This window comes from Haemorhous mexicanus, chromosome Z (assembly GCF_027477595.1).
Source record: "Haemorhous mexicanus isolate bHaeMex1 chromosome Z, bHaeMex1.pri, whole genome shotgun sequence".
Lineage (NCBI taxonomy): Eukaryota > Metazoa > Chordata > Aves > Passeriformes > Fringillidae > Haemorhous > Haemorhous mexicanus.
Window position 1 is genome coordinate 37,294,025 of NC_082381.1, and position 10,697 is coordinate 37,304,721.

Genomic DNA, 10,697 nt, shown 5'->3' on the forward strand with positions numbered 1-10,697 from the left:
TGGGAACAGCAGATTTTGAGAAGAGATTAACATGATAGTGTCCATGTGCCTTGCATTTCAGTGCAGAGCTGCAGAAGTCAGTGCCAGGTCAGCCTACCATCACAGATGTTGTCCAGGCTCTCCTGAAAGAATGTCGTAAAGAAAACCTGAAGTATAAGATGGTGGCACTGCGCTGTGCAGCTGGGGTGCTGCAGGTAACAAAGGAAGATCGGTTCCAGGAACTTGCTGATATCATCTTCCCCATGATAAAGAAGGTGACAGTTCAACTTTTTGAGTTTTCTCTCTTTCAAAGCAGAACACCCAAGTGGTGATAGTCCCAGTGATGCTGGCTGCATGCCAGACTTCTGCCCAGAGGGCTGATGATATGAGGGATTCCCCATACTCAGCCAGATCTTTGGTGGAGCTGAATACCAGACAGTTGGCGAGCCCTGGGGTGGTTCTACCTGTGCTGCCCAAATTCTGAGTTAGCTCAACTGTTCTTTAGACAGATTCCTGCCTGTGATGTCCGCCACTGCCCTGTTACCACTCGAAAAGTTAATTCCTGACTGCTCTACAGCCAGCGGAAGGCTCCTGGGAAGCTGTGTAGAGTGCTTGTGTTTAGTATCAGCAAAGCTTTGCAGCTCTGGGAGTGGGACTTGTGTAGCACAGGCATGTGGTCTGGGTGCCAGACCATGGAGCCTGCTGTGCCTGTGCAGCTGCCAGCAGCGCCAGAGCTGGGCACGAGGGCTGGTGTGTGCAGGCTGCAGGGAGAGACTGAGCTGCACTGCGGTGTGTGCCTAGCCTGCCCTCATCCTTCTGTCCCCGTGGCCTCTGCAGAACTCTCTGGAGAGCATGGGAGCAGCTTTTCCAAAGCATGATGAAGAGGATGAGGACATGAGGGAGAAGGAGGTTCAGATGGAGTCCCTGATCTGTGCCTTTGAGACCCTGGGCAAAGCCTGGCCGAGGAGCCTGGAGACACAGCGTAAGTCAGCTGATGACATGCAGAACAAACTATTTTTTGTTACAATGAAAAGCTGAAGGGAAGAACCTGGAGATCACGTGCAGAATGAGAGGAGGGCAGGAGAAGATGCAGGATCTTACTCCAGGCAGATTGTGAGGGTCTTAATTGAGATAGTTGCCCCAACTGCTTTCTTGCAAAATAAGCCATTCTTGGGAAAAATCCTGTACTGTTGTCTTAAATTCACTTCACAAAAATGTTCTGAGTTTATCGATATGCAGGCTGGGTGAGGTGGCTTGTTTAATGAAAAGAAGCCTAACCCTGCTGCTCAGATTTACATTTGCATCAAAGCTAGTACAAGGATTGGGAATACCTGGAGAGGGTTGGGAAAAGGTTGCTTTTATTAGCATGACAGAGTGTGTAATGCAGCTGTTTCGTCTGCTAGCATTTGTAATTAGTGAGTTGATGTGGTGAAGATTTTCAGGGTCACTCGTTACAGGATGTTGACTTGGTCATATGCAGTGAATAGCTTGATGTCACTTGTTGAGGAGCACTTTAGAGACAGACGAGTAAGTGTGTGGTAACACAGTGATGATGTCCTTGTTCTCCTGTAGGTTGCTATCGCCAAGAGTTTTGCAAGTTAATGTGTGACCGTCTGAAACTCAGCACGTGGAAAGTGCAGCTTGGAGTGCTACAAGCCATGAATGCCTACTTTCAAGGGTAATTCTTCTTTCTGTAGTCCACTTCAGTGATTTGCTTCTCCTTCTTGCTTGAAACTGTTCTGTGAATTTGATGACACTGAATTAATGGAGAAGTTGAGCAAACTTCTGTCCCAGTGATGCAGGATGCCTGACTGTTTTTGCATTTGACAGGCTAATGCTGTTTGATGAGGAGCACTCTGATCCTGTGGCTTTGACAGAAATACTGTTGGAAACCTGTTCCTCTATCACCCATTCTTTAGGTAAATGGACTTCTCCTAGTTTGTGATGGATGATGAATTGCTTGTTAATACAGTTTTCCTCTGGGGGTTTGTGTGGTAGAGGAAATGCAGAATAAGCAGAAGTTGTAGAGGTAACATTTAGCTGTTCCTTGCACTGTGGTGATTATTGTGAAGTTGCATTGTTTGAGACAGCAGTGTGCAGGGTGCAGTTCACAGAGAAGTGTGTTCCTCTGGTGCAAGAGAGCTCTGCATGGGGAGGGAGAGACAGATGCACTGTGCAACCTCTCAGAACACAATCAAGCAATCCTAATTTAAGGAAACACAAGGTTTTCTCCTCCACCATTCAGACTTCTTAGATACATATGCATTATGTATCTAAGATTATAATACCCAAAAGATACCCCAAATTTTCTCAGATAGCCAGCATGAAGCTCCAAGGCTTAGAGGCAGTTTGTGCTCTACTGGAGCAGGGCACCCATATATAAGTGCTGCATGTGTCATCTTGACAGTCATGGGCCTCTGTTACTTTGGTAGTGTTTCCACTTGTCCTGTGACTGTCACAGTGCCCCATATCTCGTACCTGCATGTGGTCTTGTTTCAGATGTGCCTAAAGACAGCACTTAATTTAGTGCTTGCTACCAATTCAGAGACCCCTTTGGAGAAAGTTTCTTTTAGGTATCAGTCCTCATGGAATGAGAACTAGGGTCCTCACCTTAGTAAGATTTTTGCTCAGAGACCAAGTAGCTTTTTGTGATAAGCTGACAAGCTTGTGCTTGATGGCTGGCATGGGGTTTACGTACCCTCACTTAATCCTGCTTGATAACATTTGTATGGTCTCCAACCAGTACAACTTCCTAGAACATTCTGTTACACACAGAAGTTGTCTGCCATCACCCTGCAGCTATGGCAGCCTTTTGTTCCCCGTTGAAATATGTAAGGAACAGTAGCACTGTGGTACTGGCAGAGGCAATGCACAAGGTTTAGTTGACTTGTCAGCCTCCAGTTGCTGACTTTCTACCATTCAAATGAGCCTCGTGTTCAAGTGGGCACTGCAGACTGACAGCACAAACAAGAGCTCAGTGAACTGTGTTAGCAAAAGTGGTCTGGAGATCACAGAGGTGACTGCTTTTTGTAAGGTGAATGCATTTGGTTCTCAATGTGGTTTTGGGTTTTTTTGTCTGTTTTCTTTAAATCTCTTAGAAAACAAAAGCTACACGTCCATAAGAACAGAAGCTTTGTCTGTGATACAACTGCTGCTCACCAGACTACAAGGTGAGACTTTTTACTTGCCACCTGGAAGAGCCACTGCTTGGTAAATATGGCACCTGGCTGTATGGCCTGAAACTCTGGAGAGATGGCCTTTCCTTCTGCTTGGAGCGATTCTGGGGAAGCTGGGACTGGCAATTCTGGGGAAGCTCCTTGGAAGTAGGAGAGGCCTTGAAGTAACCAAAGCTATTATCAAGTTCTAAAGTACCATTGAATACCATTTTCTTTGGTGAGGAAAATGTTCAGCAAGGAGAGTCCCACATGGAGCTCACAGAACTGTCTTGTCAGATCTGTCTGTATTATGTTCAAGCTCCACAGAGGGGGGAGCTCCTTTTAGTACAGAAGAGTGATTTTTACATTTTCAGTGTCAAGTTTGGTTTCTCTTTATTATTTAGTATTCAAGACTTGCAGAATTGTCTTCATAGGGTGAGGTCGTCTTAGGTCTCAGGTTCATATGCAGTTGTTATGTAGCAAATTTTTCCTTTGGGTTTCTGGTATGCATTTCATGTTTCCTTTATTCTGGCAAAAACTTTACATGCCTCTTTCATGAGCCATTTGCAGCATGGGAAACATGTTGCTCTTCAGGCCCTTGTGTTCACACGTTGCAGGCTTAGACAATGACACCTGGTCTAGAGAGGTGCAACTTGCTGTCAGGAGGCAGCACATGCACCTGAGCATCCGGGTGAATCTGAGTTCTCCTGGAAGTGCAGTATGAAATGTGAGTGAAAGGTCGAAGCAGTCACTCTTTTAGCCTGTCTGGGGAAAGCAGTGTCCTTTTGGAATTTTTTTGTTTTGTTTTCTGGTGTTCATGTCCAATGTCTGTCTGTCTTTATCTGCACAGAAGCTCAGCAGTGGGAAAGCCTGACACGAGAAAGCAGAGAGCACCTCATTCGTTCGTTGTCTACGATGGCATCAGATAGCAGACCTGAGCTACAAGAGAGGGCATTTGTGTTGAAGAGAACACTTGAAAATCTTGACTAAGTTGTAAAACATAAATTTCAAAGTGCCATGTAAAACAAAAGCAAAAAAGTGCAGTGGTCTGAAAACCAAGTGGGGAAATGAAGATTACTCTGTAGGATGCATCATTCCTGGCCAAAATAAAAAATGCCTTAAATTCTTTTCCCCATTAATATTATTTTTACTCTTAAGCTAATCATTAGTTGTTTTATCAGCAGATACCTCTCATCTGCCCTATAATGTTTGTAAGTGTGCAACATAAACGCAAGGGCAAGATGCTTTTTTTTTTTTAACAGGCAGAAGAATGTTACTCAGACCCCCTTTGTCCTTCAGAAAAACTGCTGAAAATCCACCAGTACAGAAAGTAAAATCACATTTAGTTTTGACATTTTTTGTATGTAGAGATCTGTTAACTGGTGTCTACCCCAGTAGTGCTGGTGTTTGTTATCTGTAGAGAACAAAATGCTTCCCTTGATGAGGCCTGTGTTCAACTCCTGTGGTTTCCCAGGGGCAGGGTTTCATCTGACACCCACCTCTGCTTCTGCTTGCTCCTCCCTTGCAGCCTGTTGTCTGTGCATTATGAAAGGCAGAGTACTGTTAACTTCACTCCTTCCTCCTTCTCTGACCTCAGCATGGATTGACCAAGACTATGCCTTCCCCAGCTGGCAACCTTGGCCTCCCAAACTTTAAATGAGAACTTTTTCCCCAAAAGGATGCACAAGAGAGCACTTTACTGAGCTGTGTGGGACAAAGTTGAGCCTAGTTGGTACCCAGGTGGAACACTGCTCTTCTCAAAATTGTTTTGCATGGACACTCCTTAGCTCCAGGAAATAAAAAAAAAAATGGAAAACAATCTTTTTTAGATATGTTTTTGAAGAGCGTTTGAAGTTTGAAATGACACATTTTTTTAATAGTAGTGGTAATGTTTTATTCCCTTCCTGTTCGTAAACCTGTTCTTGCTTTGGAAACCTGTAACAATTTAGACTTGTCAATATTTGTAAGAAACGGAATCATCTGTCATTTATCAGAGCCCAAGTCATGCTGGTTTCTAGCAATTTGCACTTAAGAAGATTATATCTGCATTAATATGGGAGTAAAATTGCTATATGGTGATGTGGCCCTACTGCCTGTCTCCTTTTTTTTCCTCCTCTAACAAAAGACAAATCTGACCACTATAACAACAAACTTTAATAGTGTGAAGATAGCACTGCTCCATAATCTGACCAGTATGTGTACAACTTTTTGGGGATAAATGCTTTGCTGATGGTGAAATAAAATCATTAGTGTGGGCAATATCATGTTCATGGCTCTCAGCACCGGAAGGCTTGTTTCTTTTTTTGCAGTCTGCAGCTCCTTTCAGATCTGCTCTGTTAAGGAGAGGATTGCTCAGATGACATCATGTTTCCTCCATGCCCATTTATTCAGATTCAGGTATGCAGTACCTACTTTCCCCTCAGGTGCCATTCCCCAGTCAGTGTTTCCTGGTACTGTAACAATCTTGTTGTCTGACTTGCTCTCCATAGGGAAGAATGCAATTTGTGCACACCTGGTAAGAGAACGTCAGGAAGAAATGGGCAGAGCTGTCCCACTGTGGCTCTTGTGTAGCAGAAACCTCAGCGAGCACTATTGCATTGTACATTAGAACTGGTCAGTGGGCAACTCCTTGGTGCTGGGAGCTGGTGCTACAATGTTTTGATTTACACCTTGTTGCAGGGAGCTGCTCTTTGTTTACGTGTAGTTTGAACTATTGAGCACAGTGTACATTTTAAAACTTTACTGGGCAAACAATTTTGCAGTATCTTTAAAAACTTGCTTACCGTGACATGTAGTGTCATGAGTGCTCTTTTTTTTTTTTTTTTTTTTTGGTATTAGGTGAATATTACCAGTGATGCTTTGCTGTAGCAGTTCATTGTCTGACTTGGGTTTTTTCATATTGATGAGTGACAGTAACAGAAAAGTAAGAGCCTCCATGTCTCTGGTAATTTGAGCTTTCACTGTGGACTGGAGTATTCAGAGGCAATGCCTAGTATGGTCAAATGACTGTACACAGAATAACTGTAATCATTGTCAATAGCAACCTGAATTTCTCTATTGGGGATTTACACTAGAGGGAAGAGCGTATTCTAGGAACTCTATTATAAACAGCTGGATTTACAACTCTGGCCAAGAGTGTTAGGAAGGTTAGAGATGGTATGACACTTTCTGAATCACAAAGCAATATGTCTTTCTCGTGATTACAGAGCAGATTCAGAGCTCCTCTCTAAAGCATGTGCCTATACACAAAACCTACCTGTACAAAAGTTAATTAAGTCAGAGGTTTGATTTCTACCCCCTTCGCATTTGTAAACTTGATAGAATTAAAAAAAAATAATAAAAAATAGATGTGGCCTTCCTAGAGTTTCTCCTCTAAAAGTGATTGCACTATGTAAAACACACTGTACTTTGCCCAGCACGGGCATTTCTTGTGCTGCTGCAGTGCTTTGTATACCTGGAGTGCAGTGCGCAGACTCGACTCTAGCACTCCTGCTCTGACTTAAAAGCTGTTGCTTAAATGGATGTATATTGAGAAAAGTTTTCTAATGTTGCAAGATCTCCATCAAATTTACTGCAATCTGTACTGTCCAAATATGTGAATGGTCTGACTGAAAGAAAACCCTCCTGCTTACCAAAAAGGAAAAAACTAAATAAAAGCTGCATGATCTGTTCCTTGGAGTAACTGGTAGTGTTTTTTTCTCCTGCGGTGGGTAATTTATAGTGTTCCTGTAATCCAGATTCAGTGTGTGCTGCTGTTGTGCTCCATGCTGGCCTGCTGCCCTCCCCTCATGGAGACACCTGGTGGCTCTGCAGCCCTGGAAGGAAGTGTGTGTTTTTGAAACCATGGCTTGGTCTCCTGAAATCAGGCAGGGTTAGGGCATGTGTCTGTATTAAAGACACTTTCTTTGCATTTATTATATATACAGTCTTGTATGTATTACAAATACATGGTAGATGAGGCCATGAAAACTTACTAAAGTTGAGATTGAAAACTTAGTAAAATAATATTAAAGAACTTCAGTATTTCCAAATTATTCCAGACATGCACACATTTCCCCCCCCCAGTGCAACCTCAGTTATATATACTTTTCTAAACAGTATTCAGAAGGGAAGAAAAAGAAGGGAGGGACATGACTGAGGTAAGCAGAGGACAGCATATGAACACAAACCTCACCTATGCTGGTTACCAAGTGGCTGAAGCGTGCTCTGGCAAGGGAAATGCTGTCAGACCATACACCCACCATACGCAGAGACCGTGCAAGGGTCCTGTGCTGTGGTGGGCTGGACCTGCTGTGCAGTGCTGTGATAAAGCTGGTTTGGACTTAAGCCCCACAGACATGTCATTTCTGGCCGGTAAAAGCAGCAGGAAAAATTCAGATAAATTAAAAACTGAGAAATGGTTCAATTCTGAGAAGGCACAGCTCAGTGAAGAACTTTGAGGAAGGAAAGCACACACAAAACCGGGTTGTGTTATATGCCATTGTTTATATTGAGTAACAACAAGTTAAAAATTGTAAAAAGAGCTTAGGAGTTAGTTGTTGAGGATTGCTTTGCTCCTTAAAAAACAATTACATACCAATTATACTTTTCTGTGGAATTTGATAACAGGTGAGTGTGGAGATTCTCAGTTCAGTCAAAGAGAATTCTCCCAGGCTTCAAGCCTGGGAAACTTAAGAGAGGAAGAATGAAAACAACTATTATCTCTCTGTTCATGTTGTTTATAGATATGTACCTTCAGAGTGTGCTATTCTTAGTTCACCAATAGTGTGAAAGGTTTTCACTTTGAGACCAATCAGGTTTTACCTTAGCGATCCTGGTTATAAAAGCATGCTAGCTCTTAATAAAGGATCTCCTCTGAGCCATGGGGTCATTTCGTCTGTCCCTGACTCAACCGCGTCATCTGGCGACTCCGACGTGATCTGCAGCCGAGGGTGAAGGACGGGACCCTGGAGGGTCCGGCCGAGTTCGCAGCCGAGGCTGAACAGGGAGACCCCTCGTGAATCGGACGCCGTTTGCCATGCGGAGCGAGGTAACACTGACTGTGCCCTGCGTCCTCCTGAGAAGACTGGTCCCGTTCGGACCGCGGGCGACGGCCCCGAGAGGCTGGGAACTGAGTGGGGACAGTTTTTTCCCAACACTGTCTGTCTCCTGAAGTGGACGCCTGCTGAGGGACGGGTTTTCCTTGAAAATGATAAACCAACTTTCTAGCGACGAGCTTTTGTCCCGCCCATGAGACTCGCTGTCTCTGATGGAGGGCTCTGCGGTCTGCGGGCCTGGGCAGGTTCGCAGCAGATGTGAGCGCTGCATTCCGTTCGGAGACTTGGGAATCCCTAGGTGATTGTTTGCTAACTGCAGTCACCACAGGCGATGCGGTCACAAGGCATTCACTGCCTGCCTGGAGACCCATCTCGAAAGCCCTTCAGTGGAAAGCCCCGGGAAAAGCGGTCCCGAGCCGCGGACTGCGACGCCACCGACCCGGCTCCGCTGGCTCCCGGCCCGCGCGGCGCGGGGTGGGACGGCACTGCGACTTTCTTCTGTTTCGCTGGAGCATGCGCAGGACGGGCTGGAGCCGCCGCCCAAAGACACTGCCAGCGGCGCCACGTCCCCCTGGAGCGGGAGGAGCCGCCGCGGCGCTTTTGCGTGCGCCCGTGGCCGGCGCACCGAGCGGCCCCCCCTGCCAGCGCCAGCCGCCGCCGCCTCTCCAGCCGCGGATTCCGCGGCTGCGTCCCCGGGCCCGACCCTCAGCCCGCTCGGCAGAGCCTGGCGGGGCACCACGCGGCCCTGGAGGACCCCCTGCGATCCGCCAGGGAACACCGCTCCTTCCACTGCACGACCAGTCCCTGCAGGAGCTCGGTGCTCCGCTTCCCGCCTGCATCGGAGCCTGCAAGCAGCCCAGTCTCCTTCAGTCTAGTCTCCCTTTCCCCTTCCTCCGACGGTCCCGAGCCTCCTGAGGCGGGGAGAGTGAAAGGAGACACCAGCCTGCTCTGCAGCGCAGGCGCCGCGCAGCTGCTCTCTGCCGGTGCCGGAAAACTGAGAACTCTGAAACTCAGAGCTTTTCTGGGAACCAACGTTTTCCTGGGATAAACCCTCTGTTGGACGGGGGGCGCCCTCGCCCTGTGGAGCTCCCCGCGGGGCTCGGGGCACCTCGGCCCCCCGCTCCCCTCTGCGGGGCGGGAGAGGCGGTCTCCAAGCACGGTGCCGCCGGTCTCCTGCCCCGGGGGGATGGGGGTGGGGCCGCGAACCAGGGGACTGGGCAACAATCACTTGTATCGTGGGCAAGGAGGCGCCGGAGGGAGCGCGGATCACCCGCTTGTCCTGGGCAGACGGGGGTGGTGCCAAGAACCCCAAACTCAGGGTGAAATTTTATAATCCCGGAAAAACCTCTCCTTTCCATCTGCCAACGTGGACCAGTGGTCCTGGAGAGAATTAGGACAGGAGGAGGAGGCGTTCGGCCACTCCTGTGGCCGGGACACTCGCAGCATCGTGGGGGCGGGCTGTGGAAACAAAGACCCCACCCCGTGGGCCGGGTTTGGGGTCCTTGGTCCGTCCGCCAGGACCGGGTCCCCCGCCCCGCCCCAGGGTCATAAAACCCGCTGTTGCAGCTGGCCTTTCTGGGAAAAAAAGGGCATCGTATTCATAGACTCGGATCAGACTGGAATGTCACAACTTAGGCTCAGCCTGGTTGCATATTAAGGGCTGTTGCCATGACTTTCCAGCATTTTTCTCAAGTGTTTCTGAATTTGGTCAATTCTACTGAATTGTTTTGAAAACTTTGAGGATGCAATTTGGACCTGAGTTCAGTTTTATCACTCAAGTTGTTTATTCAGGACATGATTGCATAGGCCAAAAGCCTTGCATGATTCTTCTATCAAAGTGCGCGGACCCTGCAGAAAGCAATTTCATTGAAAGCCCACCAAGGTTTGACCTGCTGTACCTTACTGCTGGGATAATCCCAGAGGCCTAAAGGTTTGCACCTGTGGCAAACAGATGTCTCATTTTGCCAGATTTGGATGATTTGGGTATGTGCATGTGTTTATTAATACCTTCTTTGCTGCCATGTGGGCGTCTGCTTGCACTGAGAAATGGGTTTTGGTGAGTCAGACTGCCAGTCCTTTGGCAGACTGCCAATGGTTTGTTACTATACTAGAGTTGGTAACTGATTTCTTGGAATTTATAATATGAGTTAGAGATCTCTTGAACTGTTCTGATCCAATGTCTGATTAGAGGTTTTGATTGACAGTTGACAAACCTCTTGAGCTGTGTTTGTGTGGGGTCCCGTGTGGTTTGAGACCCCGGTTTGTTGGTAAAAGTCTCTGTTTCAGCCTGTGCGTTCAAAGGATCAGTCGGAGCTCTTCAGTTTTTCGGTCTCAAGGTTTATTGTACCTTATCTATAAAATTTTCTCCCTGTCCAGCGGAGGTCCGTCCAGCAGGACAGTCAGAGGCACTCTGTTTGCCCCCAGGGCAGCGTTATCTTTTTATACTACAAACTACGTGTACAATATTTACAATTATTTTCCAATACCTATCATCTATATTAGACAGTGAGCTTCTACTCTAAACCAA

The 10,697-nt window shown here is 46.8% G+C and overlaps 2 protein-coding genes across 5 annotated transcripts in view; both read left to right on the forward strand.

Moving 5' to 3' along the window:
* Window positions 1–6,805, forward strand: part of ECPAS (Ecm29 proteasome adaptor and scaffold) — a 59,076-nt gene extending 52,271 nt beyond the window's left edge. For 3 of the 4 annotated variants that reach the window (XM_059836429.1, XM_059836428.1, XM_059836431.1), the window contains 6 exons: window positions 62–254; window positions 817–961; window positions 1,552–1,657; window positions 1,810–1,898; window positions 3,078–3,149; window positions 3,985–6,805. In XM_059836429.1, coding sequence (XP_059692412.1) covers window positions 62–254; window positions 817–961; window positions 1,552–1,657; window positions 1,810–1,898; window positions 3,078–3,149; window positions 3,985–4,124 — 745 coding nt within the window. In that variant the 3' untranslated portion in view covers window positions 4,125–6,805. The remainder of the gene's footprint in view (window positions 1–61; window positions 255–816; window positions 962–1,551; window positions 1,658–1,809; window positions 1,899–3,077; window positions 3,150–3,984) is intronic. The other variant, XR_009485026.1, reaches the window with a different exon arrangement.
* Window positions 6,806–9,573: 2,768 nt separating this feature from the next.
* The window catches only part of PTGR1 (prostaglandin reductase 1), a 43,563-nt gene continuing 42,439 nt past the window's right edge, over window positions 9,574–10,697 (forward strand). Inside the window, exon 1 of the mRNA XM_059836440.1 lies at window positions 9,574–10,153. The gene's annotated coding sequence lies outside the window, so the exon portion shown is untranslated. The remainder of the gene's footprint in view (window positions 10,154–10,697) is intronic.